The sequence below is a fragment of the Egretta garzetta genome, unplaced genomic scaffold (genome assembly GCF_000687185.1).
Source record: "Egretta garzetta isolate BGI_Z169 unplaced genomic scaffold, ASM68718v1 scaffold23, whole genome shotgun sequence".
Taxonomy (NCBI): Eukaryota; Metazoa; Chordata; class Aves; order Pelecaniformes; family Ardeidae; genus Egretta; species Egretta garzetta.
The window spans coordinates 2,970,042-2,989,969 of NW_009259237.1; the positions used below are offsets into that span (position 1 = coordinate 2,970,042).

The 19,928-nt window shown below is 36.8% G+C and overlaps 1 protein-coding gene across 3 annotated transcripts in view; it reads right to left on the minus strand.

The window, feature by feature from the left end:
• Window positions 1-325: 325 nt before the first annotated feature.
• The window catches only part of LSM14A (LSM14A mRNA processing body assembly factor), a 20,353-nt gene continuing 750 nt past the window's right edge, over window positions 326-19,928 (minus strand). The window contains exons 2-10 of one of the 3 annotated variants that reach the window (XM_035891523.1): window positions 12,131-12,294; window positions 10,622-10,754; window positions 9,409-9,528; window positions 7,411-7,587; window positions 7,037-7,099; window positions 6,163-6,342; window positions 4,512-4,683; window positions 3,395-3,626; window positions 326-1,652 (exon numbers count right to left, since the gene is read on the minus strand). In XM_035891523.1, the coding sequence (XP_035747416.1) occupies window positions 1,629-1,652; window positions 3,395-3,626; window positions 4,512-4,683; window positions 6,163-6,342; window positions 7,037-7,099; window positions 7,411-7,587; window positions 9,409-9,528; window positions 10,622-10,754; window positions 12,131-12,294 (1,265 nt within the window). In that variant the 3' untranslated portion in view covers window positions 326-1,628. Of the gene's footprint in view, window positions 1,653-3,394; window positions 3,627-4,511; window positions 4,684-6,162; window positions 6,343-7,036; window positions 7,100-7,410; window positions 7,588-9,408; window positions 9,532-10,621; window positions 10,755-12,130; window positions 12,295-19,928 lie in introns of all 3 variants that reach the window. The other 2 variants (XM_009635918.2, XM_035891524.1) reach the window with 2 other exon arrangements.

Sequence of the window (19,928 nt, forward strand, 5' to 3'; positions counted from 1 at the left end):
GCGCGCGCCCCGGCGGCTGCTCGGGGTCCGGACGGGGGGGGCCCGCAAGGCAGCGTGGTTAACATGCAAAGAACGTCGCTAAACAAGAGTAGCTAACTTCTACGGTTGCCAAATACGTGACCTTAATAAGGAAACCAATTACAAAATACTTCCTTGTAGTGCTATACAAAAGTTATAAAATTAAGATTCTATCAACCACTTTTTAAATATTCCAATTTTCCAACAGTGCAGTTTTCCACATCGTTATCACCACTGAACATTTTGAAGATAAAGTAAAAAAAAAAAAAAAAAAAAAAAAAAAAAAAAACAGCAAATTAAAACAAAATGTTTTAATCTTTGGATCCCTTTATTCCTGTGGCCTTCATATACATATACAGACACAAATGACCAGGTTTCTATCTCAGCATATCAAAAAGCTGTAACTAGTCATTCAGAATTGGCAAAAAGTCCATACTATGTCATTTGTGACTTCACGGTCTTAGAACCGGAGTCTCAACGTCTCCAAGCTATGGTCTATCAAAATGCAAACAACTTCAAACACTAAGAATTCTTTAAATTGCTTATGCCTACAGGTATTACAACAAAGTTAACATTTCAGGAATTGACAAATGGAGACGTACGCTCGTCCCAGGCATTCCAGGAGAATCAAACTCGCCTGCCTGGTCCATTATTAAAAAAAGTTAATATTTACCACTAAGTAAAATTAATTGCAAATTTTGACATACGAAAATTTCTTTTCTCCTTATTTGAAAATACCTCCTTAATTTGGTCAAATCCTGTGACGTGCCAGAAACTACAAAATCAAATTCCTGCGAGAGAAGTGAAGAGTGTATCCAGTTCCGTGTAATGGAAGAACATTTTCAAATCTTCATTATAGTCCAAATACAAAATCAAACATTTAAGCCTGAAAAGCTGCTAAAGAAAAAAAAAACCCAAGTAATTCAGTGTTCTTCAGCATATCATCTTTTGCAATAACACAGTATGTTTGCCGACTTAAAAATGTTTATTCTTTAAAAAATTAGTTGCTTTTTATACAGCTATACAAAGTTTGTCATGTTTCTTTGGCAATGGGATATAATGGAATTTTACAACTATATAAAAAGTTTCCTTTGCCTAAGAAACAGTATTTACTGTGTGTACATATTTGACTGACAAAGCAAGTTTTCTACTGTCCAGCACCCTAGTTGATAAAAGTACAACTATCTCAAAAGGGATATTACAGGATTTCCAAAAAACAACCTTCAGTGGATCAAAACACTCACAGTATCGACGGCCTTCTGCATACAATTGTCCTTACAACTTGAAGCAATTATCAAATACAGTTTAGTAATAAGAAAAATCCTTTCAGTGATGAAAAAATACTTAAACTCCATCGAAGTACTGCTTTATAATTAACTATACATAAGAAATTACTTATCCTTCTGTCTCAAATATATTTAATGCTCACTGTTTTCAAAGATGGCCATTTTTCAAAAGTAACTGCATTACACCCCTTTGAAATTAAATAGTTAAATCCCAGTGCTGGTGACAAGTATACAGCAAATTAACTTCATTCTTTGCAGAGATTGAAACTAATTCTCTGGATCAAGAAGATCTAGACGTTCCCCCGGTTTCAGCTGTCTTGTAGACTATGCAGCAACTTTGTTGTCTTTCTAGAGGGAACAACAGTACAACATTAAAAGCAGTTCTGCAAAACAAAAATCACAAATTAATCTGGGCAAGAGCACTGGGAGAAGATGCACTGTGATGGCGACCCCCCTGGGTTTGGCCAAAACGCCCTCGGCCTGGCGCACACCGAAGCAGCTCCTCACTGACTAGACATCTGGCCCAAATCCTCCGTCTTCACACCACCGCCTACTTAATCTGGAAGGCTGTGAAGTTCCTTCATTCAGTAATTCAGATCTTTGATCTTCAACCCCTCATTCAATTCATGCTCAGCTACCAAAAATGTTTTTAAATCGCAGGACTAATTGTTGCAAACTAATGAAGGAGTAACTGAGGGGCAGTAAGAAATCTGTGATGAAAACAGGCTCCCCCCCCCCCCTTTTTTTTTTTTAATTCAAAAACTCCTAATAACAAAGTGCTCATCCAGTAATCTACTAGAAAAAGTTCTATCCCAGTCAAAATTGTAAAAGCCTGCATTTACTTGCACCAATCTGGTTAATTGTATTTGTTACTGATTCTGAACAGTATGCCAGTACTGCTTCTGATCCTGAAGCAGCTAACTTTTGAGTTGAATATACACGCTTAATGCCAAGAAAAATGGCTTGCACTCAAATTATTAGAAGGTTTTGCAAGCAACCAAGCTCTGCTGATTTACATAATCTGTATGATCAGGGAGCTTTCATAGAGAGGAGAATTCACATTGTTTCCCAGAAAAAGGAAGTGCACCTAAGATACCACTAGCCCAGAACATGTCACTTCACCAGCTAGGGCTGACAACTAACTCAGTCCTTCCTCTAAATGGCCAGTAGGAAGAAGAGTTAAGCTCTCCAACAGGAAACAGAGGAGTAGGTGTCTTACTAGCATTGCAAAAGCAACACATTGCGTTAACTACACTGCAAAGGAAGATTCTGCTTTTAGCCATCACAGCTCTTGCAGAACACGTTACTGTTTCCATGCTTACATGATTATGAAAGCATGTTTTGTACAGCAGGTTACTCCAGTTAGCAGACTTTTATGGTGGCCTGTGCATAATGCTTAAAGGAACTTTAACTAAAAATAAAGTAGTAGTACTTATTTTAATCTTGTAAAAACACTTTCTCTATGGGATGGACAGAGATCTTTTCTGTTGAATCTTTTATGCCCTATCTCCCAAGGTTCCTTTTTACCGAATGACTGGCTGCAAAAAGTCACTCCTGCGTTAATTATATTCACATAGCTTTCCCAGCAGATACTGGATTATAGTTTAAAAAAAAAAGTAACTTCAATTACTCTATTTTATGGGTTACATAGGATCTTAGTCTGCAGGCTTCATGCCAACTCATTCACAAAGAATTCAAGTTTGTTGCACACTAGAAGCAAGTTAAATTACTCCCTCTAAATTTTTATATTTTACAATATTGCTTAGAAAAATGCTTACAATTCACATTTCTAACGCTTGTATTAAATCTGCAGAACTTTTAACTTTCTTTTTTCTTCCCCCCCTCCTCCCAAATTCCAGATACAGAACAAATATTTAGGGCATGTGAAGAAAGGTAGCTTTTAGTTTTGGTTACTGTTGATAGTAAAATGATGCTATGTAACTAAAATTTTACTATTAATGGACTTTCCATTAACTAGCTCAAAGTAGCTGCAAAATATTTTTAAAGACATTCTAGTTGAACATCAAATCTAAAAGCAGGAGGATCCAAGAACAGTGGATCAGGTCATAGTAAGATTAAATATATTTTACCCTATATTCAAAGTCAGCAAACTCCCTGCCTCCACGACCTCCTCTGAATCCACCACGAAATCCTCGGGGGGCAGTGAAGCCACCACCTCTTCCACCTCCTCGTCCTCTTCCACCTCGGAAGCCAATTCCCCCTCTGCCTCTGTACCCTCCACGGCCACGATTGGGACGCAACGGTATTCCAAAGGTCTCGGCATTTAGTCTTCTTTCCTCAGCCCAGGTGGGTCGCCGTTCTCTGCCATGCAAAAGGAACAAGGATTGTTTTAAAACACACTTCAGAAGGAAGATTGCCTGGCTTAGTCAAAATCGCCAGAAAGCCCATGAAATGAAAAATGATAAATTAATCACATTGTCAATCTCCACATTATCCCTTCTGCATGGATCTAGGTGTCTGCCGCAATTCAACGCAAAGCAATTTGTTACGGTATCATTAGTTACGTATTAGTAACGCTGTAAGAGCTTCCCATATAGGACACAGTCTGTAACCACTGTGCGCAGCATCATATAATAAAATAAAAAAATAAAAGCTGTCTGCAGTTTAAAAACAAGAAACAGAAAGTAAGAGTTTGCAGTTACAGATGTTATTTTATCTAGCTGTCAGTACAACAAAACAATCCACCTGCCCTGTAATTCAAAATAGGTCAGCAATCCACATCATCTTGTCTAATAAAAAGGCAACAGGAAAAGATAAGCTTTAATTTTCCTGAAATGCTATCTTCCTATTGAAACAATGCTACTGGCCCAGACTGTTACGCAATCTACTTAGAAACCATTACCAAAGCACAGTCATAACTGATTTAAACTAAAGCGGTAATTTAGTAGCAAACCAAACCAAAGCACCCACATTAGTAAATCTGGAAAGGAGATTCCAGAGTATGCACACTAAGTTCTAGAAGCATGGTTCTAAAATAACATTTAAAAGTATCTTCCTATTAATGTATTGCATTTGCCCAAAAAGAAATTTTGTGCTTCATATTCCTGTTTTATTTCCACATGCAGTGGGCAAAAATAAGCTTTACTCACTTTTGATTCAGAATTGACTGCAATGAGTAGCATTGCACTACCTTATGACATAAACATGAATTAAGTAGACTAAGAGGCTTCCCCTTACAGGCCATACCTATTGTCATCACAGGAGATGTTATCAAAGAAGGATTTGGTTTTGTCATAGTAGCAGTTGGGTCCAAGTGGATCTTCTTCATCCGCGTTCCCTTCACTGTTTTGGGTATCAACACCTGAGTCACCTTTGTCTTCTCCGTTTACAGGTTTCTCTGGTTTCTCAAGTTTATCTTCTGGAAAACAAAAGTAAACAGAAGCCTTCCAGACCACCATACTAAACAAACAGCACTGTTAACTTATTCCCAGACAGACACAAACTATACTGAACACTCGAAAATACAAAAAACCCTCCAAAATTTAATGTGAAAATCAAATCATTTGACACAAATTAAGATGTTTTGCTGCTGCTGTCTGGAGGTTTGATATCCTCTATATTCTTTGTGCCTTAATTAACATAAAAACCCATGGTAGAATGGATTCGACAGTCATCTATTTTCTAACCTCCCAGTCACCTCCTTTCCAGACTTAAAAGCCTCACTCAGTCATTCCCCATAAAAGCCATTGCATGTTTTTGCTCATCCCTGTTGCCCTTCTCCTTTGTTTTCCGGCTTTGCTGTTATCAAACTGACTTTAAGATTTATTTCTTTCCTAATAATACCTGAAGTTCAACTTACTGTTTTGACTGCTACCAAAAAAGAACCTGATGGTTCAACAGAACTACCTATTATGATAGTAAAGTCTCATTCCTAAAGGCTTACAGCTTAAATCTCACGATGCTGTGCATAAACTTCAGATAACCCGCTCAGCCTCTCTGTAACACAAATTGCCACTCTCGTCTCATAAAATATTTCTATAGCTCTTTATGGTTAGCTTCCCCCTTCCTCTTTATTATTCTGAAAAAATCAGTATCAACAGCAAACTGTCAACTCATTTAAAAATGATGCAGAGAAAGAGGCAAGCACCAGAGAACAAATCATATGGGCCTCGACTGGTGGTTTTTCTCTACAGTGAAATCTGACCATTTATTCCCCCTTTTTGTTTCCCAGCTTTTAGCCAATCATTTACTGAAATAGGGAACTCCCTCTTTCAACCTGTAACAATTTTGTCCAAAAATAGCATCAGCAGTGTAATGAACAGGTGGCTGGTCACAAGAGAATGAGGTAATTAAAACAAGCCTGCTAGAAAACAAAACAAAAGTGCTGGCAGTATGGATTCAAACTACTCTTGTGTTTCTTTGGAAAAGGGTAAAAGCAAAGAAATGCTAGAAACTTTCTCAAATTGAAACTCTCGTGCATCCTCCAGCAAAGTTCAGATACTAAACTCAGGTTTTTGTGATTGCTTTTGGTCTACTAATAATTGAAAACATAAAATACAGGTTTTCTTTTATTGCATCTTTTCCAGAACTCAAAAGCAAACTCGCACTGTTGGGACTTCCACTCCAGTAATCTGTATTTTTAATCAACTGACTTGTTAGGACTTGATATATGGTATCTGCCAGTTAAAATTCCTTCAAAACTCTAATATTGACCCAAATACTTAATTAAATAGATGATCCCAGTTTACTTGTTCATTGATTTTTTAAAAAAATCTTTTTAATGGCTGCAAATAAGACTTGGTACGATACGCTTTTTAAAAGTTGTTCTCCAAGGTAGGATTAAAACAGCAAGACACAGTTTTTTCCATGCTCAAATCTAAAGCAAAAATTGGTTTACCTTTTAGTTTAAGTTTATTATGAAATTCTCTATCAATTTCCTCCTTGTTGAATTGTGCATTTGCACTTTCAAAGTCAAAGTCCTTCTCAAATTTCATTGGACCATCCCTCCTAATACCAAATCTTCCTCGGCCTCCTCTGTGACCTCCACGGCCTCTCCGTGCTGAAGGTCCACCTGGAACTGAGAAGAGGGAAATTCTGTCTCGTTTTGTTTTGCGGATTGGTTTTAGTTTGAGGGTGGTGGTTGGTTTTTTAAGTGGTTTTGTTTTGTTTTTTTAATTTCTGGGGTAATAGGTTGGGACTTCATGCATCCTCTTCCTGCAATTCTGTTAAAAGTCCTGTCAGAGCAGCCTGTAGTTTGTAAATTCACTTACAATAATTATGGCAGCAACACAGAATGCATTATAATACTAAACTTGAGTACTAAAAGACTTTCTAGAAAAGTCATTAAAAGCTTTCAGAAGAAGAGTTAAAATGTTAGTGTTTTTTCAGTCAAGTATTTTTGTAGACAGGTAACAGGTATTATTTCACACTATTTTGTTTAAAAATCCATAAATACTGCTCGGTTTTGCATTTTTATTTAAATTGCTTAATATAGAGCAACCAGAAGAGATTCTTCTCCTTAATGTTGACTTTTGTGCTTGTATCATACTGACCCAATGCAAAGTTATTGTTACCCACTAGAAACAATTATGTGAAAGCATTCCACATACATAAATTCTTTATTACTGTAATCTGAACGGCAAGATTTCTGGACATTAGAAACAAAGTCCTAGCACTTCGCAAACTACACACAATGCTGTATTTTAGCAGACTTTTAAAAAACTTAATGAAGTCTGAAAACAACGATAGCTATTTCTCAAAACAAGATTTACCAATTTGTCGTTTGTTTTCATTTCTGAGTTCATTTTCTGATCTTGAAACCTTGTGTGCTTCAGCTAAAGTTGGAAATAAAAAAATTATTTGTTTATCCAATTAGATATTTTTGATCATACTTTTGTATATAGTTATATAGTTCAGATTTCAAAAAAAATCCAAACCTGTAAAAGTAAACCACAAGTTAAACTCATAAAAGAAAAAAAATTTAGAATATATACTTGACTTTAAAAAGAAATATATATAATCCAGGTCTCTGCTGGCTAGTCTACCAGTAATGGGCAGCAGGAAGATTCCTACATGTTACCCTTAAAAAAAGCACTTGGTATGTGTATGGAAGAAAACAAGCCATATGAAAATTATCCTAAGCTACCTCGTCTGTGCTCTTGATTCTCTAAGGATTTTTGGCTAGCAGACACCAAAGGTCTGGCTGGTACAGGACTCCTCCTCCCAACTGGTGCTGGAGTAGGCAAGTGGGCTGAAGCTGTTTGTACTGCTTGTTCCATGGTGGGGCTCCTTCTCAAATGATCTATCTGAGGGCTTGAACGACCTGGGAAAAAGACAAAACGAAAACAAAACCCAAAGAATTATTTCTCATCTACAAATTTGAGTTACTGGTCTCAACCAATCTAGACTGACAGGTTTATCTGCCTTACCAGTCAAGATAGCTGTGTCCAAAGAAGAAATAAACATTTCTGCACCCTCAGATCCACTAATCCAGAATGAAGGATATCTAGCAATTCCCCTTCCCCCAGTCTAAAAGAAAAAAATGGGTAGGACAATTAATCCCTACCAACCCATCCAAAATGTGTGTTTAGCTGTGGAACGAAGTTTTTTCATTGACTAGAGATGAGAATACTCTTTCTGCCTCCCTGGAAAGCCAAGTGGAAAGTGACTGCTCCCAAAAGCAGAGATACAGTTATACTACTGAAATTTCATTTCATCTAGCGCCTTCTGTTGTATGGTATCCACAAAACAAATGAACAGTGATGGCTAGTGCCAGGCATAATGCAGATGAAGGAGCTATGAAAACTTCCCTGCAAAGTGCTGTTCATACATCTCCATTTGCAGCATGAATGACTAGAGCCAGAAACATGTTTAGAATGAAGACACTTGATCCGGCCAGAAGTTTATGACACCACATAGTTAAATCCACTAAGAAATTAGAAAAATACTCAAGTCCCAGTTAAGTATAACAAAATATTGTCATATCCCATTAAAAAAGCTAAACAAAAGGAAAGAAAAAAACCCACACCCAATACAAAAAAAACCCCAAACCAACCATACCACACTCACAATCTACAAAGATGACAAATACTTTTAAAAGCAAACACAGAGAAAAAACTTGTTGGTGCCCCACAGGAAATTTTGTGGCAGACTGTACGTTCATCTGGAGCATATGTCATACATTAAGTCCAAGAATCATACAGGTTTTAATTTCACCTACAGAAAACCAAGCTACTCTTTCAACAGAGAAACAGTAAATGCTCAGCGTACTTTTTCCCCTTCAATTAAAGCAATAAAGTAGGAACTATTTTTGGTAATCCACTCAACTAACCCTAGAAAGCAGTCTTAACTGGCAGAAAACACTCAACTAGAATTTAGGAAAAAAACCTGTTTGCTATAAGCAAAGTGTTTTGCCTTGTAACACAACTGCGTGAACTTAAAAATAGCATTAGGAATATATCTTAGCATGTACTTTTACTCGCAGCAATGAAGAGTGGAAGAGCAGGAAATAATGTGTTTTGGATTTTGAGGAGCAATCAATACATTTGCATCAAAAGTGCATATGTTTCTTTTGTCTTTGCCACTGAAAAAGCATCAATAATTTCCTTTTTGCTTCTCCTTTCTTTTTCCAGTATTATACAAACTACCCATGCAGTTTCTATTACTATTAAGCTGACTTAACTGTCATGTCACTATCTACAGGCAATCAGGTCTGCTGTTAATATTATATATGTAAATATACATTAACAAAAAAATACCGTTAGGAATAAAGATTTTAAAATTGTAGGCTGAAGGACTTCACAATTCAATCAGCATGAAGTATCTTGAGTTTTGGCATGCTCTAGATATTGAATTTCCATATGCACCTATTTGCTAACATTATTTAACTGAAGCAAGTCCTACTCCTCAATATAGACGCTTTAAGGATAACAACAAATGTGTTGCTAAGTTACCTATGCAGCATGCCAAGATGTAGGAAAACACGTTTAAAGAGCACGTACAAAGCCTCTCAGTGCTTTCTGGTTTCAGTACCAAGTGTTTTCATGACAGCATTCAGCTGTTTGGTTAGCGTTTCTGGCAACCACCTAAATCACATGGGCACGACTGGTCAAAAAGATAAAAAGAGTTATTAAAAAAGATTTACCTTGAGACATCTGTGTTTTTAGTGATCTTGCATCTGTTGTAAATGCAGAACCAACTGCAGTGCTTTGGGACATGCTAGCACTGGCTGAAGAGTCTGTTCCAAAAGATGTTAAAGAACCTCCTGCTTTGAAAGAAATAATATAGTTGTAAAACCTGGCTTAGACTTTTTTCTGCGTTTTTTTAAAAATAGCATGAAATGATTAGTGAAGTCATATTATATGTGTTGTAGAAAAACTGCCTAAGTCCGCCCTTCCCATACACTTTAAGTTTAATGTAATGTATGTATTCATAGTAAGTTGGTAAGACTATAATATCTCGATGGTTTTTATCTAAAAAAAAACCAAAAACACAAACAAAAGAGCACTGCTAACTTTAGTGTCACAAGTGTTAACATAGCATACTCATGACAGCATCTTACAGAGTAATAAACAAATATATTACCACTTAACATCTTTTAAATGAAGATATGACCATCACATCTTATTAATTGGTATCAAGTTATGGCCAAATCTACAGCCTTCCTTTCACATGGCTAACATTTTCAGTACCAGGAATAACACTGTCACTGTAACAGTTACAAGAATGTAAGGTCCTATGTGAAAAACTAAAAGGTGAAATAAAAAACTTTAAGGGAGGAATGAAAGTTGGTTGGTGAGTCTCAGAGAGCATCTGTGGTATAAAGGAGCCTACTAACTAAACTAACCCATGCAGCTCACAAATACTTCAAGCATGTACTTCATGCCAAGCTAGCATCTCATGAATAGCTGGGGTATTGTGCCAGCACACGGGTGGCCAAATAATCCAAACCCCACGGTTAAGGCACACACCACCTGGTCAACTTGGGATAGCAGATGTCCACAGCACAGCTATGGGGCTTTTCTGGCAGAGCTGCCTTTATCACTTGTGAAATATAATGAATACATGATGAATGCAATGAATATATATGAAAAAGAGTGAATTCATGAATACAGCAACCCTTCCCCAACTTGTCTCTCTGAGATAGGGTATTTAGTTCTCAATCATAATTGCTTTGATCTGAGCTGCAAAGGCTATGAAAAACTCTCTATTTTTAAGCTAAAGTGTGGGACTGATACAGATTGAAGACTTTGGATCCACCCTTAGGATAAGACATTCATGGAATTATAAGCACTGTCTATGCACACGCATGCAACTTCACTTACAGGAAAAAAAACAGATAATAAAAAAGAACATACCAACTCCAACAGCACCGAACTGCTGCCCCACCAGCGGGCTTGGACTAAACTGGCTGTATGCAGGCATTCTGCCAAAAGGACCATAGGACCCCACAGACTGGAATGAAGATGTAGTTGAAGATCCTAGTGAAGACTAAAGACAAAACACACTTGCAGACATTCATGTTTACATAAAAAGTAGGAAATAGTTCTGCAAAACAAGAAACGCAGAAACTCTAAAGCTATTTGTTAAATTTACCCTTTCAACCCCACTGTGGCTAATACGTATACAAGACCTGAACATTCATAGAAGTGCTTCTTTTAGCATCAAGAATTTAACCACTTTAACACAGAAGCAAAGACAGCGCAAAAATAATGCATTACACACACTACTCTGTATGAAATCTCAAAACAGACAATAGTTAGGAGAAAATATTTTCACAAATATGTATACAGTTCAGAAAGCACTTTTACCCTTCCAATATCATGAACTTGTGGAAAAAAGTACCATAAAATCTTGCAATCCTTTCCCTAGAACCTCACATACTGGACTCTTGTCAAACGTGTATAAGCTTTTGTTGGCAAACTTGGAAAATGTCATCTTTTTCCCTGAAGTTTCAAAACCCACAGGAATAATGAAAGACCCAAACATACTGGAGGAGGGTGGGGTTATTATTATTATTATGGTTAGCAGTAATGCAATTCCACAGCTCTCAACTGCCACTGACAGAAGGAGTTGCACCAAGTTTAGCAAAAGACCTAAGAGGATTGTAAGGGTACTTTGTAAGGAAGTATTAAGATTTTTATTTTATGGAATAGTTAAAAATTAGAAATGTAAACACTTACACGGAATTATCAAGTTCCATTTAACAAGAACTTCCATCTTGCTCTCAGGGATGATTTTAAGACACCCCACAAGCACAATCAACAAGCCAATAAATTTCAGTGATCAAAAATAACTAGCTCTGTCAATCCATTTATTATGAAATAACAGATTAATTAACCCTGAAGGCTTCAAGTTTGCTTTCCCTTCATCAACCAAGTATTCCCTGTTCAAGTAAATGCCCTTTAGTATGAAGCCTTTTTAAAAACACACAGCTAGATGAAACATTTTTAAAGCCAGAGACAGCAAAAAAAGTTGGAACACTAAAATCCAAAGAAAACAAAACAAACAAAAATATCACTGACGATTTGGAGAGCTTTCAGCATCTACTCCACTTGACTTATACCAAGTCTGATCTTTCCATGAAGTCTTCAAAGAAGGCATCAAGGTCTACCAGAAGTCATTAGTGTTGTTTTAAAAACTGGCAGCTTTGGCATCCAGTGCATTGTGCTAAAGTTAGATTGCAATCTTGGTTTTCAATTAAAGACATGATTCAAAAGAGGAAAAATCGTTCCAGAGTTCTTTACAATGGGTTGGGAACTTTACAGTAACAAACATTTTAATTTTTAAGCATGCAGCTAGAGAGCACTTAAAGCTACCAGGTCACATCTTCAGCAACAAACATTGAAAGATATGTTTTGACTTACCTGAACAATAGCAGGGTCCTGTGGCAAAGAACACTGAGGCTTTGGTGGCTCACAGACAGTTAGGTCTTTAATGTCACTGCCACGGAATATAATATACTCAAAGACTTCATCACGAGGTGGTATAGGTCTGTCAGTTGGTCTATCTTCTGTACCAAAGGAGCGAACTGCAAAATTGGGAAGGGAGAAAAAAATAAAAACATCCCACGTTCAACTAAAAGGTTTCAAATACACTGCAGAGACCAACAGCTTTAAATAAAAAGAAAAAAATTTGTTGAGCAAAAAACCTTAAATAGGCAACACATTCTTTGGCATTATCAACTGCTCAGACATAAACGAGTAATTTGATCTTAAAAATTTCAGTTAAAAATCAAGTAGAAAGACACCTCTTCAATTCCTTACTGAGACATCACTTATGCTATCACTCACACGTTGAATATTTTGAATGTTTTGTGAGGATAAGGGGAAGCAGCAAAGCAGTTTTTTGGTAAGTTAATGCTTTCTGGATATTATAGCAATAGGAACACCAACAAAGGCTGGTAAGTCAGTCCTGTGAATCAAGGACTACGTGAGTTCACATACTTTATATTCTGCACTTTCAGGGGGGAAAAAAAGCTAATACTACTAGAAATTAGAATATTAACAATTACCGAAAGCAAAGTACTTCTCAATAGATTCAAGGTCTGAATCAAGATTTAAATAAAAATTAGGAATTCTGTGCTACGTATATACAATATTCACTAAGCAAAATGCATTCTTCTTGCTGGCATAAAGTTCATATGATCTCTGTCAAATTAAGTAAACTCACTGGGGCATACCTCCCTTGCTAAGTAGGCCTGCATAATGTGCAACATACCAAGACATCAAATTTATCTGTGTGTACTTAGCTGAATTCCAACAGTTTTCAGATTGCATAGTCATGAAGCTTATGCTTTTCCCTTTGCACTACATATAATCGCTACCACTGTACATGGATAGCATCACTTTACTTTCATGACCCTCTCAAACACTTTTCCTCACCTTAAGACTGCCAACCCTAGGTGAATATAAAGTCAAACAAAGAAAAGAAACTCTGAAGAAGAGATACGACTCCAAGAGCTAGAGTTTTACAAGCAAAAACTAAACAACAAATTGAAATCAGAGAAGAAAAAAAAAAATCATGACAATCACATTCTACTGAACATCAACCTGCAGCAGCTTTAACAATCCATCACTACTGTCTTTGCACTAGCCTTTTAAGAGGTTTTTATTTGGTTTGTAAGGTACTACAAGTTATGCTGAAAAAACATCTGTATTTTGCTTTAATTTACCAGAATTAGTTTCCCCTCCATTTTCAGATGCATCAACAATTTGGAGACATCATTAGGCACTTATTTGCAGCCATAAAACCATTAGTCAAGAAAAGAAGAGTTTCCTGTAGAGCTGTAAAAAGTGATACTGAGTCATTTCTCAGGCTGCACCAACCATCGTCCATCACTGTTGCTTCTTTAGTACTGCATAAACAGAGCTTATCAGTCAAGTATTACAAAACTTTTCGAGAAATATAATTCAGGGGTAAAGAGATCAACTCCACACTATAATGAAAAATAACATTAAGTGGTTACAATTTTGTTCTTACTTGTATCATCCACTGAGCTGAATTTAATCAACTTTTCTATTTCTGGGCATCTGAAAGTCTGCTCTGAATGGTACTATAAAATGTAAGTGCTGTAAAAAGGCATATACTGCTAAGCAAATTTCAATCTTTATCATAAGGTAAATCTGTCTTCTCTTCTTCCTCTACAGAAAGAGATACCTGAAGCTGAAGAACTTGCAGAAATTAACTCAAAATAATACACAATAGCTTAACAACATTATTAATTGGTCACATGCATTACTGTAGTTCATTCCATTGCCTTTTATTCATCAGGCTTTTCTATTTCACTGTCATAACCGAGGATCCACCTTCACTTTCTGGCCATCCTATACTGTATTTATTAGATAACTAATAAATTAACTTGGCCCTTCGTTCCATCATTTGACCTGCTGTCTTGGAAAGTAAAACCAACGTTGATTTTGTACTCGTTCTCTCTGTCCCACATTGAAATGGTTGCTCTAGTAGACATTTTGTCTACGAAGTGCACAAAAATGGCCAGAGTGGGATCAGTAAGTTACTGAAGTATTTTACTTTCTAGCTAAAGTGAAGGAATTAAGCAGTAGCAACACAGCAAAAAAGGGCAGTAAACTAGAGGATCACATCTCACCTTTACACAGAAATACAAATCTGATGAACTATGGAAGAAACCTGCTTTGAAAGTATGTCTCAAGTCAGAGCTATGCTGCTGGGTAAGTGTTTTACTACTAATATCAACATCATGTGACACATATAGGAACAGTTTTAACACCTGACAATTACCTTTCTCCGTTCTAAACCCATAATAAAAAAGTGAACCTAACTTTCAGCTAATGTCATGTTTAAAAAGCTAAAGGTATTTACTGTATGTCAAAAAGAATTTGTCTTTCTCCCTATCATAAAATTATGAAAACATCAATAGGAAGTATTTTCAATACCAAAAATCATAATTAATCTTTAAGAGGTTCAGCTGTCTATGCAACTGGATCAAGACACTGATAAGGTCATCAAAGGTTTTGCAATAAAACACATCAAGAGTTGCTACTAAGAGTTTGGGCTTTTTTCTCTCTACCTTTTCCCTGCCCCAAACCAAACTGGTTTTAGTGCAATTTTCCGCAAAATATACAGACAATTTTGTCCAATGAAGATTAGCTCTGCTGGAAAGGGGTAAGCAAACTTCTCTGATTTGGGGTTCAACCTTCTCCTCTCACCCTAAAGCAAGAAAAATAAATAACCATCCTCAAGTCTCATTTCCTTCTAAAGCAAGGAACCAAAACTGCATGTATGACAATCTAAGAAAGAAGTTTAGAATAAGGGCTACTCAAGGTTTTTGCAGTGTCTATCCCAACTAGGTCCTTCAGATAGTAGTATAACATAAAGAGTTGAATGTTACTTTTAATATTTTGCGAAGTTTCTTCTTTCCTAGTTTGGATTAGGATTTAACATCATCTGAATTAGAACTCTTAATATTAAAGGTGGCCAGTACGATACGATTTTGGAAGGAAATAGCTTTTACCATAGCTTTGCATAATCAGAAATACTAAATTGCCAGAATACCAAAACCACAAGGTATTAGAGCAGCAGCAGTCTTAGAACTCTATCCAGCTCTGTTTCTTGGGGTATTTCCTCAGACTACATCCTTCCACCAGAACAAGGTGCAGTGGTTCATATATAGCAAAATACTGAAGAGTGAGAGGAAATGAAAATAAGCATGTGAAAGATAACAATCTTATAACACTTACCAGGACTATGGTAAATCCATTTAATCTTACCTTGTCAATTTAAGTTTTTGGGTTTTTTTGTTTTTAAATGAGCACAACAGGAACTTGCAAACAAAAAGGCAATCATCACATGTTAAAAGCAAACTTAATTTTTGTCAGTGTAAATACACCTAATTAGGTAGCTAGCTAGAAAGAAACTAACACTGTTGAGCCTAACAGGCTTAATGTATGTGACTTTATGCCCAAGTAGTTCCACGAATTTCATATTAAAGTGTTGCGAGCAAATTTTTGTACAGATTCTGACTGACTTCAATGTTACTACTATATTTTAATGTATATTACTTTATTATACTACTATAGCATCCAAGGAAAACATTGCAACTTTCCCCATCAGTTAACAGAAATGATTACCTGTTGATTAACACAGAAAAATACTGTGTTAATCAGAAGCCAAACTACGTATTCTACTAGCAAGAGGACTCTGTTCCCATATATTGTGAATTATTGCAAATATGTAGTTCAGTCTCTGTAAGCAGCATTGCCACAATCTTATCAGCCTTACTTCGTATGTAGCACACACACACAGAAACCTGTCTTTCCCCACTCTTAAGGCACCCACAAGAAGCATTATGACTAAAACAAGACCACCACTAACAGAACAAGTTATTTCAATTGCTGTCTCTCTTCAAAACACCACAACCCCTTCCCTGTAAACATGCTTAGATGCCTGCACACCACAGTACAGGAAAAGTATCACTGCGAAGGAGCCAGCTTGTGGCAGGCTCATACCTTCAGAACAATTAATTCAGCCTGCATTCCCTTACTCGTAGGGGTGGTGAGTTAACAGGGAGATAGACATGAGGGAAGTAGCAAGGAGTGGGCTTTGACAAGAGGCATTTTTCTTCTGTGACACACTATGCACAGGGTTGGTTTGGCACACATGCCCTAAACCTCAAGACATGGAGGGAGCATGTCACTTAACTGACTAAAGAATAACTTCATAAAAATTTGATAAAAGTTAACCCTTCCCTTTCCTGCTCCCACCCCTGAATTATAACAAATGCTCAAGTCTTTCTAAGAATTTAACTTTATGCTCAAGTGTTTCTAAGAATTTAACTTTATTCTCTCTATGTTTCTGAGTCTTTCACCCAATTAATATTGTGTAAAAGTCTAAAAGAAAGGGAAGTTTTCTCTTTCATGTGTCATTAGACTATGGAAAGTACTATCACAGAGGGTTGAAAATGCCAGGAGATTAACGACTTCATAAGTTACTGAAAGCTATTTCATTAATATCTATTAATTATAATGGTTCCAAATGCAACTCTCAACAATCCAACAGCTGATAAATGAGAACCAACGCATTATACCAGACAGACAGTATATAATATAATTTTGTTTCTTATACTCACAGGCCTACGGAATTCCTACTGTTGGCAGGGAACAAAGCCTTTTCTGACCCAATATGGTTGTTCTTACACAGCTTACCTACATTAAAAAAATCTCTCTCTCTAAATCAGTGCCTTGAAATAGAAAGACATTATGTATTACTAGCATGAAAGATCACATCTAGTTTTTAATGCCACAACATATAAGATCAAGCACAATCCATGCCCAGGAACGGTAGCAATCACTTTACAGCAAGAAAATTTTACTCCTAACTGTGGCTTGCAAACACTCTATTCTTAAATTAGCTGGACTTAATGATGTTTAAAAAAATAAGTATGAATTAGAAGTATGAACTAGAAAGACATTCCAAGTTAATTTAACTTGGAACTTGAGAAGAAGAGTGGGTGTTTTTTGGTTCCAAACACTAGCTCTGAAAAGCTGGCAATCCAAAGAAAATATATGCACCAATAATATATAAAAACCTCAAATACTTGTATACCTTGCTTAATATTTGGAATCTGATCTAGATGGGAGTTTTCCCTGTTATTTAAGTAACAGTCCACTTTAACACTTTGTGAAAGGATGCATTGCTTTCCCTTATCAGACTGCAGCTTAGGATGAAAATGTTATGCTCAATATTTAAACAGTTGCTATCTTCCTCTAAATCGTGAGACAGAAGCCACAACTTTTGCTAGTGAAAGGATCGTAGCTTTGTAAATAAAATGCTGATTAGAGAACCATAGGAGATTGCCCCTCACTAACTGAAGACTACCATCAGTACTCTGTTAACAACCTGAATATCTTATTTTTGTCTAAAACCTCAGAAGACTTAAGATAAATGAAGGCATTCCTTCATTTACAACAACTTCATGAGATTAATCTCAGAGTTCAGTTTAGCCCACAGAAGTCCTACTGTTAGGCAAATCTGTACTTATTCAAGAGCGGATTCTACCTCTACTTTTGTACTTTATGTCACAAACAATTTCAGTGATTTCAGTTAGGAAATTAATAAAGATAAGCTGCCCTGCACTCAACTCAGGTACCTAACAGTCCCATGAAGCCAGCTACATAGCAGAGCAACTGAAAGCATCAAGTAGTCTTTTGGGGCTTTTTTTTGTCTCTTTCTGGCAGAAAATTTGACATTTGTGATAAAGATCCACGGTAAACAGTTCTGGTTTGACTTCTGAACTTGCCACAGGAAGAAGAGGTAACTACTACCCAATCAACAGATCTACAACTACAGACAGTTCAGAAGGAAGATCTGTTTCTTTCACATACAGGCTTGGCCATAATTAACCACACTTGTCACCTCACATATATGCTATCATACCACATTCACATAACCTAAGCCTTCATTTATTCAGAATGAATATTCTAGAGTTGAGCATTTCTTTTATGAGCACAGTGAACTGTTTTACAGTCTAATATGGTTGTTATCAGCTTCCAGATTAATCTCAAGATTTTTGGTTCCAGGTGACCTAGAAAGACTGGTTTATTCTCTTCTGAATCATGACACTATATTACAAAACACACATTCTTCAGTTAACTCAGCCAAGTTTTATTAAAGCAAATTTAATGGTTTAGATTTACATTTCTGATGAGAGCCATGGGAAGAGAGTAGATTAGATTCGTAACTGTAGTTTGATCTATCTTACATATGTACACTTTGGCAGATATGCCATAACATGACTTAACCACTCTTGAGAAGTCATGCAAAATTGGCTTCATCAGCACTAAATCTGCCTAATTTAGGGCAAGACTATCACAAGCTCCTCAAGGATGGCATTCTTGTAAGTGCTTTTGTACACGCCTTAACAATCACTGCATGCAACTGGAATTTCTAAACACTTATTTTTAATCACAGTGCTCATCTTTTTCTCATATAAACAAATATTAGGCAGATAATGCAATCCCAGCAAGGTAATTTAACCTAAAGGCAACTTTAGAAAAAAGTAAAGATCACAGCATGAAAGCTAAATGCCCCACAAATGAACTATGCAACCCTGGAACCAAACCTACCATAAGGTGTTTCAAAGCATATGTGCAAGAATTTACAAAACAAAGCAATCTATTTCTTAATAATTGTCAGGGGGGAGAAGGTGGAGAAGGCGGCATTAAAGCGACAAGGCACACAAACAAGAATTACCACAAAGGCCAATGTGAGATGAAAGCAAACAAACTGCTACACAGTATCAACTCCACAGAACAACTATTATATACACCAACTACATAAAACGTAACAGATTGTCATTGCGCTAGAATGCTAAGCCTATCATATCAGAGAGGAACTGAGGTTTGGAATACTCTCAGTCGCAAATATTTAATTTACACACGGAGCAATTTTTCCCCGTACCTAGTGGCTGGATAAAGGCTCTGCTTTTATAGATGCATTTAGATTATTTAGCAAGACTTTACAGAGTCAAGAAATGTAAAATACCACTGAGTTTTGCAGAAGCTATTGTAAAGAAGTTATTAAAAATTCTGACTTCATGCTTTACCTGAATATTACACAATTGCTACCATTGTTAATATACTTGTGTTGAGAGTGCATTATCATGCGCAAGAAACAGCGAAGTCCTTCAGATGCCCCGTCTCAAAGATCCTTTTTCACTCCCCAGTCTCTATCTTCTCAGGAAACGTATCTTCCTAACTTTCTTATACATACATACACGCACATATATATTCTCTGCTCAATACATTCTCGCGCCAGTGTCTGTACTCAATTTCGATTTATACAGTGCCATCCATCTACCTTCGAATTGAAAAGCTCACAGTCAGCCTTCTTCGTCGATAACCTAGCACTCACAGGACCCCCTTTAGATCCGAGTTGTCTCCTATCCCAGGATGCAGAAGAGTTCAGTCGTACCCAGCCCTGTACCCAGGCTGGTCTGGAATTCTTACGATGCAAAATCCTCTTTCCAGCCTCCCCCTCCTGCTCCCTTTTTCACGCACTGACTCTGGACCCCTTCCACCGCCAAGGGCTTCACACTTTCACTCTATTTAGGACTCCTCTGAGCATCCCCATACCAGGTAACGTTCCTAGCTCCTTTTCGCGACGGTCCCTCCGCGCCCGCTGAGGGCT